General features: G+C 39.0%; 1 protein-coding gene across 2 annotated transcripts in view; it reads right to left on the reverse strand.

Annotated features, from left to right (window-relative positions):
• The window catches only part of LOC122063462 (probable E3 ubiquitin-protein ligase ARI7), a 95,993-nt gene that overhangs the window by 20,575 nt on the left and 53,781 nt on the right, over window positions 1–21,637 (reverse strand). The window contains exon 10 of one of the 2 annotated variants that reach the window (XM_042627170.1): window positions 8,355–8,444. The exons of the other annotated variant lie outside the window; for it this stretch is intronic. Within the exon in view, the coding sequence (XP_042483104.1) occupies window positions 8,355–8,444 (90 nt within the window). The remainder of the gene's footprint in view (window positions 1–8,354; window positions 8,445–21,637) is intronic. 2 annotated transcript variants of the gene reach the window in all.

Below are 21,637 nucleotides of genomic sequence, written 5' to 3' on the forward strand. Positions count from 1 at the left end.
TATGGTTGATGGTAGGTAGCACAAAAGGTGAGTTTTCCAACGGCGTTGCAAATGGAAGAACCAGCATATGTCATATTGACCCAGATCCATTCTCTCCTGAGGGGGAGCACTCTTCTTCTCGATGGCCAGCAACTTCCAAATGGAGGTGGAGAACGAGTAGGAGAAAAAATATGGTCAACATCTTCAGTAGCATCCAGCAAAGACCGCAAGATGAGGGAACCTGAATGTGCCAATAGATTAGGAAAGATTGCATTGGCAGGAAATTGGAGATGGCACACCAACTATGGCTGGGGGATGTGGCCTTTAAATCAGATGATGTTACGCCAAGGGAGAAGGAGGTGTTTAGAAAAGATGAAATCCCAAACGGAGGCAGAGCTAAATAACCCAAAGGAAGAGGAAATCCAAGAAATACTATCATGTCTATCACAGTGACCAGGAGAGGGGAGGAGGGAAGGCAGACTAGATGTAATGTAGAACTAGAATCACAAGTGATCCTAATCCCAGGAAGGATCTGAAATTATGGCTGAATAGAGAAGATGTCCTCCAATAGGCTTGGTTCTAGCTCTCAAACCTCTCTTCTCACAACAAAAAAATAAAAGGAAAATAAGAAAAGAAAGAATTCGATGGAACGTTGAGAAGGGGGAAGAAGAACTAGTGAATGGGCATCTCACCCCTCAGGGTTAGGCACCTAACCCAACTGCATCCCACGGCACAACAGCATAAGCCATCTTTTTTCCTTTTTCATTAATAAAATTGTGTTCAATGTTGTCGCCCCTTACAAACTTATATAGAAGACTCAAAACTGACTCAAACACTCAAAAGGAAAGGCCTAATCCAATCCTTAACTAATTGAGAAACCTAAATTGACTAGGAAACTGAAATAACAAAGGAAATAGACTCAAAACAGGACTCTAACTAAACTAATGAATTAAATCCCGTTTTCCTACTTTCTACCCATATTTTAGGTCCATTAAAGTGACCCATTATAAAGAAAACCCATGGGATCAAAGGCCCAACACATATGTAACCCAACCTAAGGCTTATTTGCAATAAAATAAGCCCATTAAGTGACTTATCTACATCAAGATGTCTGCAAAAGGGGATCGAGTACCACCGCGAAGGATGACATCGACCATAGCGGACCGGCTTAAGCTAGAGTAGATAGATCGAGGACTGATGCAAGGATTACTCCGTAAGGGTGCCAAGGGTTGAGCCATAGGGAGGGCGCGGAGTCGTTGCCTATGGAGTAGTGGAAAGCCTCAAAGCCTTAGGTCTAGTGTTGAAAATGTTACGCCAGACCCAAGAAGGATTAGAGGAAGAGGCAGTCCGGAGGGAGTCGGTCTTAAGGAGGGAGGAGTAGACCCAAGAATCCTAGATATTGTTTTGCTTTGAAGCAATCCTCCAGATAAGCTTGAGAATACTCGCAGTGTTAACATTTTTATTCTTCTCGGGCCGATACCACCTTTAAATTTAGGAAAGCATATTGATCCCCAATTGATAAGGTGAAGGAATTTAGAGAAATCACCTCCTTTCCAGATGAAGGAACAAAGGAGGGACTCTATGGCCTTGATGGTGGGACTTAGGGAGTAAAAATGCCAGACCAGAAAAGATACATAGATTGGATCATTGATCTAGCAAGCTCAAGGCGACCGGCATAAGAGAGTAGTTTACCTTTCCAACGTTGTAGCATTTTTCTCATGAGGTGTAACATGGGCGTGCAATGGTAGGCAGAGAGCCTGGCAGTAACGAGAGGCAGCCCTAAGTACTTGACAGGAAGTTGACCGAGAGAGAAGCCAATCAGCTCTAAGAAGTCGGCTTTAGATGTCTCAAAGATGCCCGAGAGGAAAAGACGAGATTTAAGAAGGTTTATGTGGAGACAAAAAGATTTTCGAAGAGGTGGAGAGAGGACATAATGGAGGTAATGGAACCAGGATCAGTTTTTGAGAAGATTATGAGATCATCAGCAAAGGCAAAATGAATTAGCAAAAAGGATTTGCATTTAGGGATGAGGGAGAGGAGATGCTGATCACTAGAGGATTGGATGGATCTAAAAAAACCTCAAGGGAATGGGAGAAGATCAAGGGGGAAGGGGACAAACTTGTCTAATGCCCATAGATGAGTGGAAGAAACCTGTCGGGCTACCATTCACCAGGACGGAGACGTAGGGGGAGGAGATACAAGAATGGATCCAATGCATAAAAACGAAGGGGAAGGACATTTGAACCAAGACTCTGGAGTTGAACTAAAGTTTTATGAATGTCAATTTTGAGCAAAGCAGTAAAGTAGTGGGATTTTCTATCAAATCCCCTGACAATTATGTGACACAAGATGATGTTATCGGCGATGCTTCTCCCAGCAATGAAAGCCGATTGATTTTCCCTAACCAAGGAGTCAACAATCAACCGAATTTGGTTGACAAGGATTTTGGCAATGAACTTGCAAAGGAGGTTATAGAGGGAGAAAGGTCTGAACTCTAGACATGGAAGAAACTCCCTTTTTTTAGGAATGAGACAGGAAAGTTTGGTTTATCTCTTTGATTTGGGTGGGGTTGAGGAAGAAGCTGCAGATGGCAAAGATGAGGCCAAACCTGATGATATCCCAACAAGAAGAGAAGAACCCCATACTGAAACTATCAAGCCCGAGAGCTTTATTGGCTTTACGGGAAATGATGGTAGCCAGGATTGCATCATAAAAAAATATGCAATCTTGGTTGAAGCAAGAAAAGACCTATTCCAAGTTATTCTACCTTTCATGGTAGAATAAACCCTAAAGAAGAAAATACTTTGAAAAATATGCTAGAGAAGTAAAATTGTCTTGGATAGAAACTGGTTGCACCATCATATCTGACTCATAAACTAACTTAAAGAAGCAATCTTTATTAATGTGATCACTTATTCACTGGGTGATGCTCTTTTCTTGAAGTCAGAAGAGTGTTCACGTTCTAGTATGACTGGTCCATTAATTTTTTATATTCTTGACAATGTGATTCAAAGTATTGGTCTAGATAATATAGTTCAGATAATTGCAGACAATACTTCCAATTATGGAAATGTATTTGATATGCTTATTAGAAAATTTTGTTGGTGGTTCAAGACCTGATGTGCAGCTATGGAATTAACCTAATGTTTTAGGACATTTATGAAAAAGTTATATGGATTCAAGCTAATTCTGACGAATCAAAATGTATAATTGATTACATGTATAGATCTACCATTGTCTTCCAATTAATAAGAGTTCACAAACAAGGATTTTGAAATATCTTTGTAAAACCAGATTTGCTTCCAACTTCTTAATGCTTCAGTCCATTGCTGAAGTAGAAGAGAAGCTTAAACCCCTAGTTTCATCAACTAAGTGGAGGGGTCTAAGAAATTCTAGATTTTTTTAAGCAAATATGGTGGTGAATGCTATCCAAAGTGAATCGTTTTGGACCAAGTCAAAAGTGATTTTCGGGTTTATAGAACCGATCATTCGGGCTCTTCGTTTGGTTGATGGTAATGGGGCTACCTTAGGGTACTTGTATGAGGCAATGGAAAGAGTAGGAGAGGGGTTAGAAAAACTTAATGAGACATGCGTTCAGTATGACTAGATTTTGGATATCTTTGATATCACAAGGGATTATAATATTTTCGGTGTCATCCACTTTGCAGCTGCTATCTTCAACCCTAGTTAATTTTTCTAGTCCAAGATTCAAAAAACAAATCCTCTATTCAAAGATTCACCAGAGTTCATAGTGAGGTATTGGTTTCACAAAGTGAGAGGCGAGATTATTACGAAGAGTCGGCATCATACCAAATAAAGTGCTCATCAATTTTTTCTCCAAGTGCCATAATAATGATGCAAAAGTGTCATCCTCTTAAGTGTAATAAGAACTTTCAATTTCAATTTGTAGCTTATTCTTGTCTATGTAAAAATTTATTGTTATTTAGAATTACATATTTATATTTGATTTAGTTTTTTTTTTTAATCAATGATAGGGTTTGGTGGTCTCTTCAAGGTGATTCTATTCCTATCTTAGCTTGTGAGAAAAATTGGAGTGCTTGGGATGCAACACAAACAAGAAAAAGGAATAGGTTGTTAGCATAGATATTAGATGACTTAGTTTATGTCAGGATGAATTCAACTATGATGAAAAAGAAGGCTGAACTTGAACAAATAAATATGAAGTTTTTATCTTGATAAAATTAATGTCAAAAATTTTGAGTACAGCTTTGAGTCCATTGATAGAGAGCTAAAGAGATTGTTGTAGATGATGTGGGTGATATCATTGCTGAAGATTTGTTATTTGGCACAGTTGGCGCTTTAACTGAGAGCTAGACTTAGCCCCCAGAGAGTGAGTTGTAAAGATGTAAGTATTGTTATTCTTTTATGCTTTTATGGACATTTGTCCTCCCATTTGGATTTTGGACTTGAGTTTGTCTCCTAAAGATAGACTAGCTTACAATAATGTAGGAGCTAGTTCAAACGATAACAAACGCTACAGTAGGATCGATATTCCAATAGCTGATAGAATCTCTAAGAAACTTTGTCCAGAAATCCAGATTTGATGTTGACGTAGGAAACTAATAACAGAAACTAAAGATGAAAAAATAAATAGAAAAAATAGAGAAGGAGAAGGGGGGATAGGTTGGGTCGAGCATCTCACTCTTCCCTAGGGCATCTCACACATGGGCATCTCACCCAAGTTGTCTCTCACAGCATTGCTACTCACAGTTTTCCAGCACAACTCTTTTTTTCTCCATTCAATCGTGGGCTATAGATCAGCCTTCTTCCTTTATTTATAAACTTTAAATTGATTAAAAAATTGGGTCCTACCTTGCAAAGAAAGAAAATGAATCTGAATCTCCTTATAATTAGATATTATCCTATTTGGAAACTAATTACAAATCAAATCTAATCCCTCCCTTTTACAAAGATAGGAACCCAATAAATTAGACTTACTACTTTCTAAAAGTAAAAATTAAAATTAGAAACTAAATTAGAAACTAACTAGATAATATCGTCCTAACTATTATAAGGAAATATGAAAATGTAAACTACATCAATCAAAGAATTCCTAAGATCTTACAGCCTAACTCCTCCCTGCGAGCTGGCCATGGGGCCCACAAATCAAGAGGGAATCCTCTTCAAGTCTTCTCCACATTACAGCTGGCAGTGGGACCCATATTGGTTACTGTTCTTGTGAATAATAAAAAAAAAAAAAAACTCTTTTTTCTTAAGTTGATTCTCAGCCCTCTTTTTCTCAAGCTTTGATCTGCATCATACAATGTTTATATGGAGTATAATGTTCAATTACAATCTCAATTATTGACTAAAAAACTTTGTTTTTTTTCTTTTTTTTGGTGGAAGATCAGTATTCTGTTTCAAGCTTGTAGCCTATAGATGGGGCAACTTTCTTTTATGTGGAAGTTACAGAGTCTTTCATAGATTTTGAATTCCTATTAGGCTTTTATGGATGAAGGAATTTATTTTTTTCTTGTGAAATTAGGTGGGACTAAAAATTACAAGTATTCCAATTTTTATGTCATTTGTATTCGGTGGCCACTACGCATGGTTTCTGTTATGCTAATTTATTGATGACATAAATTCCAATTTTTTGCCCAACTTTTTGTTTGGTAAACAAATAATTCCCGAGTCTGAATTTTATTGTCTGTTTTTTACCGCTTATTTGCCGAATTCTTAAATTACCAAAACGAATTATTCCGAATAAATCTCCGCCCCAAATAATTTCCAAATCCGAATTTGCTAACTAGGGTCATAATGAAAAGGTGTTCAAATTGCTCATTTGCATGAAGGAAAGTATCATATGTATCAAAGACAAAAAAGAAGATATATGATAGTGATGCAATCCGGGGTTGGTTTGGATCCCTTTGGGATCACACGAGTAACACACGGCCCACCAATTGAAAGGAACGGAAAAACTGTAACATACCAAAGGTAGATAATTGGTTGATGTCAGAATCGTAATCAACCAGAAATAGGAGTCATAAAAAAGAATTAGATTGCGAAGGATCTCCATATGGTTTTTATTGACCTGGAAAAAGCTTATGACAAAGTCCCTAGAGATTTAATATGACAAGTACTAGAGAAAAGAAGTGTTTCAAGTAAATATGTGGACATAATTAAAGATATGTGTGATGGTGTGGTGACTAGTATAAGAACTGTGGAGGGTCAATTTAGTGACTTCCAAATTACAATTGGGTTACATCAAAGATCAGCTTTAAGCCCCTGTTGTTTGCACTTATAATGGATGAATTAACCAGAGACATTCAAAATGAGGTTCCTTGGTGTATGCTTTTTGCAAATGATATTGTTTTGGTGGAGGAGAAAAAAAAAGGATTAATGTAAAATTGGAGTTATGGAGATCAATACTGGAATCAAAAGGTATTCAGATAAGTAGAACAAAAACAGAATATATGGTGTGAAATTAAAATTACACGATGATGGATAATGAGGTGGTGAAAATTGACAAGAAAGATGTTCAACAAAGTGATTATTTTAGGTATTTGGTTTCAATCATAAATAAATATAGCGATATAGAAGATGATGTTTCATAAAGAATTAAAATAAAATGGATGAAGTGGAGAGATGTGTTTGGAGTGTTGTGTGATCAACGTATTCTTTTAAAACTTAAAGAAAAATTTTATAGGACAATCATAAGACCAGCTACGATGTATGGTATGGAATGTTAGTATGAAGCATCATACAGATAAAATAACTAGGAAGATGAGAATGTTAAGATGGATGGATGGTAAAACTAGGAAGGATAAAGTAAGGAATGATCATATTAGAGTTGGTTTGGGAGTAGCTTCGATACATTATAAGCTACGAGAAAATTGTTTGAGGTGGCATGGCAATGTTCAACAAAGGCCTTTGGATGCTCAATCTGGATGAGTGATTAAAAAGATTAAAGGATCTTAAAGAGCTAGGGGCAGACCTAAAATGACTTTAGAAGAAGTGGTGAGGAAAAACATGCATAGCTTAGGCATTGTATCAAATATGGCATCAAATAGAGCTGACTGGAAGGCAAAAATCCATGTTGCCGACCGCCATTTAATTGGGATAATGCTAAGTTGTTATATTAGAAGGGTATTTGGAACGTAAATAAGAGGAGACACAAAAGTAATTACTATTTATTGAGGGACAGACTTGGAATGAAGGTTAAAATATGGATTAAGGGGAATAAAGGAAGGAAGGGGTAATTTTGGTAATAGAGTAAGGGATTAAGGAGGTAACCACGATGGGTTGTCTTCAACTTTCGACATCACAGCACTGGCAATAAACCTGAGCCTGGTTTGAAAGATATATATGCAACCTCAAATCAAGTTCAGATTTTAGGTGATGGATCACAAGCTTTAGTTCTATCGATTCCTCTTCATCAACCTCTAAAATAAGTAGTAGAAAATTAAAGCTCACTTGCTGAAACTCAATCTAGCGGAATAATGGATACCAGATCTGGTTTCAGATCAGAAAACCAATACAGAGTGAACTTTGGGGAAAGATATTCAAGGGGCTGAATCGCCCTGAGAAAATGAGTTGCCTCCCAGAATTTCAGGCCAGAAGATCATTATCCAAGGAGTTCTAACAAGTCATTCCCAACCAGATTTCGATAAAAGCAAGAAGGGGTAACGGTTAAGTGCAGATAAGAAACATATAATAGAAAGCGAAATTAGCAATAGAAGGAAGCAAGGAGAAACATAAAGAAAAAAGACAGTACCTAAGAAAGGGGTCCCAGATTCTCAGGGAAGAAAAGGGAGAGAAGATGGGAGGAGGGAAGAATTGCAAGCAACCAAGAGCCATGCCGGCCTCAACCAAATTAACTCAATTCATTATCATTCTAACTCTTCTGTCGTATTACGTCACCAGTATAAAGAAAAACTCCCTTACATAATAATAGAAACCCAACTAAAATAGAAAAAAATAGAAACTAAACAATCTAGGCAACATCTCAAGTATAGAAACCACCAAAACAATCCTACATAATCTACCCACCCAAATATGATGAAATAAACTAAAGATTACATATTATGTCAACTACCAGCCCCCTTAGACCAGAAACCAGGTTGGCTCGGTTGCATCTGGGCTTAGGTCTCCAAAGAGGGTCATTCCGGTCCAGACAGGCTAGGGCAACTGCATGAGATAGATCAAAAAGAAACAACAGATTCCGACTCCAAGATAACCAAGACACTCAACTACCACTAATATCAACATTGCAATCACAAGGTAACAGTGTTTCAGCTTAAGGAGTGATTTTTTCTGTGCAAACATCAAGAAACATAGCTACAAAAAAATAAACAAATACATAAACAAACACATCAGAGCTTGAAAGAAATTCATAGAACCAAGTTCCAACATACCGACTGGTTGGTTGCCCAACGTTCATAATAATGAGTATATCTCTCTAGAGAATTTTTAGCCATCTCTCGCCTTCTCTCTGTCTCATCATACTGTAACCAATGGCATAAATCAAAAGTTGCAGCAGCTCTTGATAAAAGATACCATCAAAAAAGGAAATACAGACAAACAGGGTTTTACTTGTTATCACCACATTGGTGACAATAGATTTTTGTAACCATATGTTATTTCGACCACATGGCGACTCAGATGTGGCTGAAATTTTGTCAAGAGAACACCATGGCAATGGTGTCTGGTATAGCCTTCTAATAAGTTCAGAACCAGCCAATATAACAGGATCACAGCACCCAAAGTGATAAGACTTGAGGGAAAATTCAGAACTCAAAACAGACCAGATGCTGCTGACCAGAGAAGTCCAAAACAAATTAAAGTCATTGAAAACATGGGTATCACAGGTCTGTTTGGACTGCAAATCAGTATTACTCAGGTTCTGTTATGCCCTAATGATCAGCAGTAAGATGTCCTCCGATAACCCACAGGACAGTAGTAACTAAATTGAAACAAACTGAATATACTCAATTAAAATCACAGAGTCATAATAGATGAAATGAGATAGAAGAAGGATATAACTTGAAGAGTCCCCTACCCCAAGCGTAGGCTAGTGTCTCACCAACCACCCCAGCCTGCCACCAAGAATAGAATCTACTGCAGCTCTGTTTCTCATAGAATGATTGTATAAACTCAATTTCATTCAAATTCGGATTTCAAAAGACCATCATTGGAACTTTCTCCTAGACTTAGTGGCCTGTACATTTCTAAGGACTTACAATGGTACCTTTTTGAGATATTAAATAAACTCTACATTTTCAAGCTCTTTCGCAACTAACAATGAAACTAACTTATTGACATCCCCAAGACTACACAACTTTAGAGGATTAAATACAACTAACTAGTTCAATTTGTATGGGCTACTTATCCCTCATATATGGGCTTTCTAAGTAGGCCCACAAAAAAAATTCCCAGCCCATGACCCATATAACCCATTAGGCTACTTATTTATACCAATGAGTAAAGTATCGGCATCGGTCGCCATATTGGTTGGCTAAATTTAAGATGCTTATCGGAGGGTATTGTATTGTATCGAAGATACGCTAATATATGCTAAAGATCAAGGATTAAAGTATCGATTGCCGTATCAATCGGCTAAATTTAAGATACGTGTCAGAGGGGTATCGTATCGTATCATATCGGTGATTAAACCATGATTTATACGCATTAAATTAGGAGTTGGGCTTGTTTCAGCATGAATATTTGTACTAGAACTTCTCTTGATCTACATTAGCTATCCCCAGCTTAAAAGCATTCACCTCCAACAAATGCGGGAAGGACATATAATGTTCATAAAGGTACAGGTTGATACTCTTGAAATCATCTCAATAAATCCATGTGCAGTCATGCCTTGGTTGACCTTTCCACTTGACAAGAGTAATAACTACATCCTTTTGACATCATAGTGAACTTGTTGTCAATGATGTCTTCAATCTCATCCTAATCAGATGAAGCAAATTGTGGCAACCAAAGGGTATGCTCCGTATCACCCTCATCAGTGTGATGTCCCTCATATAGTGTATGATCAGTAACATCAAAAATATTGGCCACATTTGGTGGAAACTCGAGCATGTAGGCATTAGGTTCGATTTTCTTCAACACCTTGAATGGACCCATCTTCTAAGGGTGAAGCTTTGTATTGGCACTGGATGTAAAACTCTCTAGAGAAATCCATACAATGGGCATCTACCTTTGCCACTTCCTACTTCTAGGTCATTGACTCTAGAGCCACTGACCACATGACTAGTATGTCTCAGTAATATGACTCTTCCATCTGCTCAAGAAGAAGGAATAAGGTTAGGATTGTTGATGGTTCCCTTTCTTCTATCTGGTAAGGGAATTAGACAAGTTACCCCTTCTATACCTCTTGAGATCGTCCTTCTTGTCACAAATTTTGTGACTAATCTCCTCTCAATCAGCCATTGGACTAAATCATTAAAATATTGTCACCTATTTTTCTTTCTCATTTTCTTTATACGGATTTAGACATTTAGTGACAGAGAATTATTGGCAATGGACGTGAGGCGAATAGGCTCTCTTCTTGACACCAGGGCATCCTCTGTGAAGGAAGCACAATTTTTTGTTTGTGGGCATACTGATAGTAGTACTATTGATACTGTGATACTTTGGCATCAACATTTCGGACATCCCGCTTTTCTTTTTACGAGAAAACATTTGCCCTATTTTTACCCTTTGTTCCTCCATTTCACACGTGTTTTAATGTGAGGCTTGCTTGTTTGCTAAACATGTCATTCTAATTATCCATATCATGGTAACCAATCTACTTCTTGTCATATTGTGCATTTTAATGTTTGGGGACCTGCTCCCACCACTTCCCTGCTTGCATACCATTATTTTGTTTCTTTTATTGATGAATTTTCCCTCGGGCAACTTGGGTTTTCTTGCTGAAACATAAGAGCATAGTTATCAAGGTATCGCCTAAGCATTGCCTAGGCACCGCCTTGGTCCCCAAGCGGTTTGCCTGGGGCCTAGGCGACTGTCCCCTTAGTGCACTGCATGTCACCTTGCTTGATTTGGTACTTATGCCAAATATCATTTATAATTAATATATTATTTATAAATAAGCAAATATTCCCCTATTTGAATCCAATAAAAATAATTTTAAAATCAAATTCCAAAAGGATAAAAAGTCAATCCTAATGTAGATCCACATCCATCATGGACTGCCGCAGGAGGAGAGGCCAGCCCAAAGTGGGCTAATTGATCTCCACTTAAAGTCCACTTAAGATCACCTAAGTGGCTATTAATATATTAAGTTATTTCATTAGTAAATAAGGGCCCATTGATTTAGGCGCTTATGTTATTAAGTTATTAAGTAATTAATAAAGCCCATTGAACCCATTGGGCCCATCAATTATAACCAGCCCATTAGTGGCTATTAGTTCAATGACTAGTTAGTTACCTTCTCCAATTGGGGTTCTAGTCTAGTCCTATTTAGAGTCCAACTCCTAATTATGTTATGGCTGCTAATAGCTAGTTCTGCCCTCTATATAAAGAGGAGTTCTTGTACTCTTAATTCTCAGATTTGAACAATGAATTGTTGCAGTCAATTGCTTAAACAGCCGAGATAGTTGTGGGTGAGATGCCCGGGCCGAGATAGCCAATCCCAACCACACTTGTCTTGTTTCTTTTCTTCTTATTCTCAATTTACTGTTGCTGTCCATTACTTATTTTTACTGCTTACTATTATTGAAAGAACCAGATCTGTTCAGACCTTCAAAAGCCAGAACCGACCAGCATCAATAGAGGATTTAGGAGTGAGATCGATCTCCTCTTCCTCCTCCAAGTGACCACTGATTTGCAATCCCTTTTCAAAGGGTGTTCACAGCCATTCAAGGATCACTTGATCCTCTTCTCATTGCTGCCCAAGCAGCCCTACCACAGGTCTTGAAGAATTTCTCTGTTCTCTCTCTTAGGTCTGAATTCAAGAAAGTGCATAACTCCATAACCAGGCATCAGAAGCCTTTTGATATTTGGGGGTTTTTGTACCCTTACTGGGACCTACCATCGACTAGAAGTACAGCTCATTCTGAGCTCCACAGCCCCAGCCGCAGGTCTCCCTTTGTGACCCTGTGCAGGTCATTTTCGATCTCCTCTTGTTTGGACTATTTTTCTGGTTTTTGTGGTTGATTTGTCTAGTACTTTGTGGGGTTATTTCTGGTTTCATTCCTCCTGTTCTCCTAGTTCTATCTCTGATTATTATCAAGATAGTTGAGTCTTGTTTTGGGGTGTAATCTGTTGGGGGCAATTTACTTGTAACATACTTCTACATTAAACCCCCTAGTCCAAGAACAAAAATTGGATTTTTGGTTGTAGGGGCGATTTTCAACTTTCAAATGCTATGCTTTTCTCAATTTTGAAACATGTCATAAATCTTATCATGGTAAAACAATTCTAAAAATCAAAAGGGCAATAAAATAATTTTTTGTTTTGATGTCCACAAAATTATTTTTATTCAGGCGATTTTAACAACATTAGCTCATAAAAGTGATAAGTTTAACCAAAACGTAATTTTATCATTACGACTCAGAATTAAGTAATCTTACACTTTTTGGGAAGCTAGTTTTTTTCTCTACCTAATACAAAAAGTCTCATGTAAAAATATAATCATTTGACCAGTCAAACTTATTAGAGAACAAGGACATTTCTCTAAATGCTATTTTTTTATGATTTAATGTGACTTGTTAAATTTTTTTATGATTTGACGGGACTTAATGTTGATTTTTTACGACTAGTTGTGACTTAAATGTTGATTTTTGATGACTTGAAGTGGCGTAATGTTGATTTTTTATGATACAACGTATATGTAGCATACTTAATAATGTTAGAAAAGAAGGAAAATAAAGATAATCTAGAAACATAAATCAAAATTAATGCCTATTTACAATTCTAGAAACGACTTTGACGAAACAAGATATGATGTTTCCTATGATAATTAAGATCTCCCTATTGCTGTTTAGAAAGGAGCACAGGCTTGTACTAACCGTATAGCGAAGTTTGTTTCCTATGATGCTCTCCCCTCTATAGGTGTTGCCTTCAATGTGGCCCTTTCATCAACCTCCATTACCAAGATCATCTTGGGTGCCTTGTCTGACCCATGGTTCTTAATCTCGATTGAAACTATAAAATCTGACCGAGACATCTCGGTTTCAACAGGTATTGGTACAAAACCATTGGTCAAAACTGTTTCGTCCCAAGTTTCAATCAGTTTCAGTAGTTTTGACCAGCTTTGGTAAGAAAATACTATATTTCAACAAATTTCAGCCAGCCCATGACATTTCATGTTTGGCAAAAGAAAAATACCAGGAAACTTGGGAAATCTCGCTTTTGGCCAGGGTCAAAGCAGGCCTCGAAACCGAGATTTAGAACCATGGTCTAACCCAAATTGGAGGGAAGCTATAACTAAAGAAATGATGGCGCTTGTGAAGAACCATACTTGGGATCTTGTTAAACTCCCAAGGGAGAGAATCCTGGTTTGGTACAGATGGGTTTACTCAATCAAGAACCAATCAAATGGCATTGTTGAGAGGTACAAGGCTAGATTGGTAGCAAAGGGATGTAGCCAAGTATATGAAATTGATTACTAGGAGACGTTTGCCCTAGTGGCCAAACACAACTTAATAAGAGTTCTCTTATCGTTAGCTAACAACCTTGACTAGCCTCAATACCAGCTAGAAGAGGAAGTGTACATGCAGCCTCTCCTTGGCTTTAAGAGCCCCTAATGGGAAAGTGTACCCCCTCAAGAAAGCTTTATATGGCCTCAAACAGCCCCAAAAGGCTTGATTTGAGATGTTTAGACAGGTTACACTAAAGAATATTTATGCCCAAAGCCGGGCTGGTCATAACTTGTTCATATGTCAAAATAGTGGCACTATCACAACTCTTATTGTCTATGTGAATGACATTGTGGTCACTGGGAATGTGGGGAAGAGATTAAGAAACTTAAGTCCTATCTAGCTCATCAATTTGAGATCAGGTATCTCAGCCCCTTGAAATAAATATTTTCCAAAGGAAGTTTGTGCTGGACTTGGTACGGGAAACTAGATTTCTGGGGAGTAAAACAGCAGACTCACCAAGCTAGGGTATGATTGTGGAGAGCCCCTAATTGACGTTGGGAAGTACCAGAGATTACTGGGAAAGCTTATCTCTCCCTCCCTGACTTGCCTTGATATTTCTTATGTTACTGGGGTGGTGAGACAGTTCATGCATGCCACTAAGAGTCGGCATTTAGATGTTCTACCACATTCTAAGATATTTGAAGTCCAGCCTAGGAAAGGGGCTGTTGTACGCCAAACAAAACCACTTGAGAATTGATGCAGACTAGGAAGGATCCATCTCAAATAGAAGATCCACATCTGGCTACTGCACATTTGTTGGTGGATTTTGTATAAGAGACCAAGTTTAACTAGTTGGAGTGATCACAATTGGGTTTAGAGACCCAATATATGAAAACCCCAACTTAAATCCCCAAATTGAGTAACCCAAAATTGGGGAAATAGACCAAACCTCTAAAATCTATATAACCTAAGTGACTAATTACATCATTTCTAAGCTAATTAGTGTGTGCATGTGTTGCATGCATGAAATTTACCCTAGATTACTAACCCTATCATGCAAACCTACCTAAAATGGGCAAACTATGAAGTAGGGATGTGACCACTACTATAGATGGGAATTAGGAGTGTACAAAGACACCCAAAATGACCCAAGTGGCATGGGGAGCAAATTTGGGCAAAGAAACCCAAGATTTGGCTCCACCGATCGATGGTCACCAACACCAGCCGGTGAGCGTCCACCGGTGGACAACCTGTAGCTTTTTTAACCCTCGGGTTCATCAGCTGGTTAGCCCACCAGTGGGTCACCTCTGCCAGTGAGCATCCACCGGTGAGCTGTCTGAAGGTGAGTTCAGAGCTCCTTTTTGGTTGGTCAGTTGACCTCTTCCATACATAGCTCCTGACCTAAGACCATCTTGTTTCCAATGAATAGAGCTGTCAATCTATGAGGCTACGCAGCGCGAGGTCATCGATAGTACGCAACTTATAAAGACGAGAGGTGAGTGGGTATTGTGTTTTAATTTGAGTGTTTCTTTTGTTTGATTCTACGTATGATCATGTGGTTGTGCAATCTATAAACAGTTACCTATTGTGAATTGAGATGTGTATACTGTGAAATGTGGATGGTGTGTGGTTGTTGATGTGTGGGGTGCAATGTGGCAAGGGTGTTTCCAATACTGCATTCCCACAGAGTGTGTGTGTGAGAGAGAGAGAGAGAACAATGTGTTGTTGTGGAGTGGGGTGCAGGGTGGCCGACGATGTTCCCGGTACTGCATTCCCAACCATAACTACCTTACTATTTTGATGTGATATGATCATAGTTGTCACGGCGTCGCCAAGGCGGCGTTTTGGCGGCCCGGCGGAAAAATCAGCACATGGCGGTGGTACGATTAGTATGAGTCTTGAATGGCGATCGCCCAAGTTGGATAGGCGTCGTCTTGGCGGCGCCGTAGATGCCATTTCACGTCGGAAGCACTAGGCGATCGATTTTTGGTACTTTTTTTTTAACTTATTAACAATATTTCATTTCCTATATTTTGATTGGCAGGTGAAAAATAAAAACAAAACAAAATCCTCGGGCCTCGACCAGGTCAATCTCTATTCTCTCATTCTCTCACTCAAGTCTCGATTTTTCTACTGAAAATCCCCAAAAGAAGAAAAACCCTCAACTAAACCCTCGACCCCGACGGCTCGATTCTTTTCCGGTAGCAAGAGAAGAAGCTTTCTCATCTCCAACTGCTTCGATCCTTCTCTGACGCAAGGTAAGTTCTTCGTTGTCTTCTTCTTCTCTACTTCTCTTTCACCTTCATCTTCTTCAGTTCTCTCCTTCTCCTTCTCTGAATCTCTGCGACATGAGACGTCTCACGTCTGTGACTCTGTTTCTCCTTCTCCTTCTTCATCTTCTTCTCCGCTTCTCTTTCTCCTTCTTCTTCTTCTTCTGTTCTTCGTCGTCTTCTTCTTCTCTGCGACGTGACTGATCACTGACAGAAACAACTCCTTCTCGGCTTCGTCTTCTTCGTCGTCTTCTTCTTCTTCTTCTTCTTCTTTGTTTCTCTGCTTCTCTGCTTCTCTTTCTCCTTCTTCTTCTTCTTCTGTTTCCGCTGCTCTTTCTTCTTCTCTTTCTTCTCTGTTTCAGCGGGGCAGTAGTTGTAATAATTCTATTTTTTAGTTGCAGTTCCCAGTTGGATGATATGTGATTCTGTGTTCGATTTCACAAGTTGAAAATTTTCCAGTGGTGTAAGGCATTGTTACTTCATTGTCAATTGTCATCACTCTGTTGTGAGTTATCAAACACTGCTATTTATGTATGCTTATTGGCTCTGTTTTGTAAAGGAATTTAGAGGAACTCTTGTGCATTAAAAGTTTTCTTCCATTTCTTTTTGAGACAGTGAGCTGTTTTCAGGTACTTATGCTGCATTATGTAGCCTCAAAAAAATTGTGACAACCAAGCCTTTTGTTGGTTGAGCTTAGCAACAGTCTTAGACATTTAGACAGGTCTTGAGGAGTTTAATGCTCTGTTTTGAATGGTTATCACAGAAGCTTGAGGAGTTTAATGCTCTATTTTATAAGTTATTAAGTTATAACTTGTTGTAGATAATTTGTAGAGTATATATTGTAGGCTTATAGCAGGCTAAATAACTTTAGAAAATAAGGGAAATAAAAAAATGACACATGGGCGATCTGACCGCCATGGCAACGCCATAACGGGTGATTCATCACCAAATCGATTAGCCACCCCTCCACCGCCTTGGATCGATTTGACGCCGTGAAAACTATGGATATGATTGCATGCTAGATTGCATTGGGCTAGGATAACAGACCCGGGTGCTACAACCACTTGCTAGTAGGGGGAAAGGTATTGGCTTCCCACCCGTCCGAGGTGGCCGATGGTGATTATGGTGTCATGGTTATTAGGGATTATTAATAGGGGCTTACCGGGTACTGAAGTACGCATTTAGGGACCGATATGCTCCTGACTCGTAACTAGCCTGTATGGCTGGGTGACCGATGGCGAATTCTGGGACCAAGGATACCACTTACGTTGCAGTAGCACTAAGACCCCATCTGGGCTTGGTTTCGTTGATAGGCTTGTGATAATAATCTGGATTATATATTTACATTATTTAATCTTGTTGATATTTGTTGTTGCATCCATACTTCTTTGTGCTTGCTTGCATGTCCACCCCTTACTGGGCTTCGTGGATGCTTATCCCATTTGTTATGTGTTTTTAGATGGTGGCCGTTTGACAACGTTCCGTTTCTACCGTTTCTGCGCTTTCTTGTTCCCAAAAACGAAGAAAAAACCTAAAAAGCGTTTGATAAAGTTATTCCATTTCACCCATTTCTAGAAATATAAATCAAAATTTATGCTTACTTACAATTCTAGAAATGACTTTGACGAAAAAAGACCGACTTGTTTCATCATTTCTAGAAACGAATTTGAGAGAAAAAAAAGGTTGTTGTGCCCCGATAAATCTCTCAACTATTTAAACCTAAAAAGAGACAACTGAACCCTCTCTCCCTTTTGGGCATCCGATGATACTATTAGGTTTTTTACTGGCAATATGTCTACAAAAAACGTTTCGAGAAACAGGCTTTTCACACACCAAAAAATCCCTTTTTGTTTATGAAAATGTGGAAAGCCGTTTCTGCTATTTCTAGACACAGAAACAGCAAAAACGTTATCAAACGGTGCCTCGGTATTCCCTCAGATGCTATTGTGGGAACATCAGCTCTGTATGTAGTTATGGGTTGAAAAGCTAGTTAAAGACGAACCGGGATGTGTCTGTGAAGACTATGCCTACAGGGCACCTTGAGGATGATAGGACTCATTCTTACCTTTTGACTCTTTTATGTATATATTTGATCTAACCCTGTGGATAATTACTTGTAATTATGTTCAGGCAGGATCAAACATCCTTTTTGTGTAAATATGATATCTACCAATAGAAGTTCACCAATTATACTATCTTTATTGTTTACTAAATACATTTGGATTTTAGTTCATTTCATAAATTTGTGATAATAAAGTATTGCATCAATGATCTTGGTTGGTTTGTTGGATATGAGATCGTGTCCAAGTCACCAGCCTCCAGGTAAGAAAATGTGGGGTGTGACAGGTGTGGTATCAAAGAGCGATGCTCTGCTTTAAGTCACAAACTTATGAAATGATAGGAATGCTGGTGAATAGGGGTAAATTTAAAAATTTAAAGATAAAGACATAAATCATGGCACACATATAGGAGACTAGTCAGGTGTTAAAGCCAATAACATTGATAATTCCATTCAGAGCAGAAGCTTTATATTAGGAAAGGAGAAATTCAAGAAAAGAATAAAAGAAAGACATTATAAGTAAACCATTCACCATTAGAACTGATAAGCCTAAAAACAAACCAGAAACCTAAGCAGAAAGACAGAAAAGCAGGAGACCTAGACCAACAGCAGAAACCTTAGTAAGAAAGCCTACTCCCTAGAAGGTGGTGGTGGTGTAGAATTAACTATAATGCTCTCGGAAAGCCCAAAGTAGTTATTCCACTTCTGGAGCCCTTCTTCTATGTTCATCACTGTGTCCTCCAAGTTGTCAAAGCAATTGTTTAAACCCTAGAAGCCTAGCTCCATGGCTTCCATCACCCGGTTCCATCATGCTCCACCACTAGATCCTGCAGAAGTAGAAGCTCCACCACCATAGTGGGCTGAAGTGTAAGGAGGTGGCGGAGTGGTCTCTCTGTGACCCTAACTCAGAGGAGACTCAACCTCTTCGGAATCTTCTTCGTCTTCTTCACTTTCTTCTTCTTCATTTTCCTCAAACTCCTCCTCACTGCCCCCCACCACCTACAACCTCTATAGGTACGTTTCAGGGAACATCCTCAATATCACTTCCAGCATTGGGGTTGATCTTCATCTTCTTAAGTGAATGCCTATCAAATGGATACTTCTTCTGTTCATCTATAGGGCTCCCCAATGTAAAGGACACCAAAGTGAATAAAATGTTAGTGAGGATCTGGCCATAGAAGAAGTTACCATCCTTCAGGTAGTTGGCTCGATACATTACGTGCCTCATCATTAGGTAGGGGAGGTTGAGTTGGACTCGTATGTAGACACAAAAGGTGACATCTGCCTATAGGAAGGAGACTTCACTGAATGATCTTGTATAACACATTGAGTGTAGTTCTAAGATTTATGAACTTGGCCCATCCCCACACTTCCCCAGCCAATGTCAAGCTCATCTCAATCAAATCTTCAGTAGTCATAAATGCTTTTGGCTTGGTCTTAGGAGCACAATAGACACTTTCACCTACATTGGAGATGCTAGTGATGGCTCCAAACTCGGATGTAGTGAAGGAAATATCCACTCCCCTCACTCTGCTCGTAAGACAGCAGTCGTCTTCACCAATATGCTCGCCTCTGAGGTTGGAGTAGAAGTTTCGAACAAACCTCGGGTAGCTTTTGCTTTTTGGAAAAAGTAGATTTTTAGAGTGAAATAAGGGTTTCTCAAGCTGCTATAATTATTCAGAAAATCACCCACTAGCCAGCCATTAGTGAGCATCCACTGGCGAATGTATTTTTTGCCCGAATTGAGTTATGTTTGGTATGCATGAATGAGTGATCAATCATTACCTATGCATGTGCAAATCTTGATTAAATGATGCAATGCAGTATGAGATTGATTGTGTTTTCTTAAAACAGGAAATTCCGATGGTGCCAAGGAAAGCATGAGCACAAGCAAGACGGCCATCCAAAAGGCAACGCTGTGTTACTAGATCCACTGCTAACCGGGCACCATCTCCTTAGCCTGACTGGGAAGTAGTGCCCCATGATACAGTGCCTGGTGCTCCTCCTGCCCACTAGTTATGACTGCCCAGGATGTGACCTCCATCATAGGTAATATGTTGCAAGGTTGCAAGAGCAACAGATGGACTTTATGACGGGGAAGAATGCACAGATTAATGTTGTGACCAAAGTTTTTAAGGCGCTAAGGCGACGGAGGCGTTTGAGGGTCTTTCGGAGCGCCTTAGTGATATGACGGGCATAAAGCGTCGCCTTATTGACTAAAGCGTTCCTGTGTGATTATCTTATAAAACCAATCTATTTGGTTCAAATCCTAGTTGAATCCTATTACTCATATGTTAAATATTAAGGGTTCATATTCATACCAATGTAAGATATTTATCAAGAAAACAAATCAATAAAGTGAATAAACTAAGTTCATCTTCATCAATCATCAATCATCAATCATCACAACATATTAACATATAATATAAATACATAATTATGAAACAAAATTATAAATATAAAGAAAAGAAGACATAAAAAATACAAGTATTTATTATTCTTACCTCTATGATGCCAAAATGAGTGCCTAAGCCCTAAGGTCATCCACTATATTTCTACTCCCGTCAAAGAAGAATGAAGCTCACCGCTGCCGGAGCAAAATGGTCGCCTAGATCAGTGGTTCTTCCTTGTTCCTTGATTCATTCTCAAAGCCCTTTCTTAAAACCCTTGACAAAATCCAAACCCTATTTGTGAATTGTGTTTTTGTTTTGTTTGTTTTGGTTATTTTTGGTGGAGTAAAGCTGACCCCATATATCTCAAGTGTTAACAAAATCATACACCTACCAATAAAAAATCTATATTTTGAATCTTCATTAAGTAATTTTAAAATGTGTTTAAAAAAAAAACTCCCCACAAGGCGCCACTTCACGTAAGGCGGAGCACTGCCTTACCATCTCTAGACCGCATCAGCGCCAAGGCGCTGGTAAGGCGATGCTCGCCTTGGCGCTGCTCGCCTTAGCAGCGCCTTAAAAACTATGGTTGTGACTCAGACTCATGAGGTTCAAGCTACTCACGGACAAGTGCAGCGAGTACCTACTACTGCAAAGACAGCTTCTCCCCAGGTGCATCAAGTTCCTACACCTACAGTTCTCCCAACAGTATAGCCGACAATATCAAATGCACACTCAACTCCAAAACCAGATCCACCAGAACCACAAGGGCAATTAACACCACAAAGCTAGATTACATTGCCTCCAATAATGGATACTGCAAAACTAATGGAGAAGTTCCAAAAGTATAGGCCTCCCTATTTTAGTGGAATTGCATAAGACCCCCTGGCACCTACTAAATGGGTTGAGGGATTGGCGAAAGCATTTGAAGTGTTGACCATCACGGATGAACAGAAGTTGATATGTGCTAAGTATCAACTCCAGAATGAGGACAATGCATGGTGGAAATCCACCAAGCCCATATTGATTGCATTGCAACCAAACCTCACTTGGGAGCAATTTAAGGTTGCATTTGTAGCAATTATTTTCCTGATAGTGTGGACGAGAGGAAAGAGACAGAGTTTATGGACCTAAAGCAAGGGTCAATATTAGTGTTGGACTACCAACAAGAATTTGAGAAATTTTTTTTCTTTGCACCTGAACATCTGAGAGGAGACAGTGCTAACACCAAGAGATTTGAGAAGAGGTTAAGGCCGAGGATTGGTGCCATCTTGGTGGCACAATGCCTTCAGAGTTACGCTCAAGTTGTTCAAGCAGCCAAGTCTATTGTGGATAGACAAAGACACAACTACTTAGCCTAGTAGGGAAGACAGTAGTGGC

Source organism: Macadamia integrifolia, unplaced genomic scaffold (assembly GCF_013358625.1).
Source record: "Macadamia integrifolia cultivar HAES 741 unplaced genomic scaffold, SCU_Mint_v3 scaffold1330, whole genome shotgun sequence".
Classification (NCBI taxonomy): domain Eukaryota; kingdom Viridiplantae; phylum Streptophyta; class Magnoliopsida; order Proteales; family Proteaceae; genus Macadamia; species Macadamia integrifolia.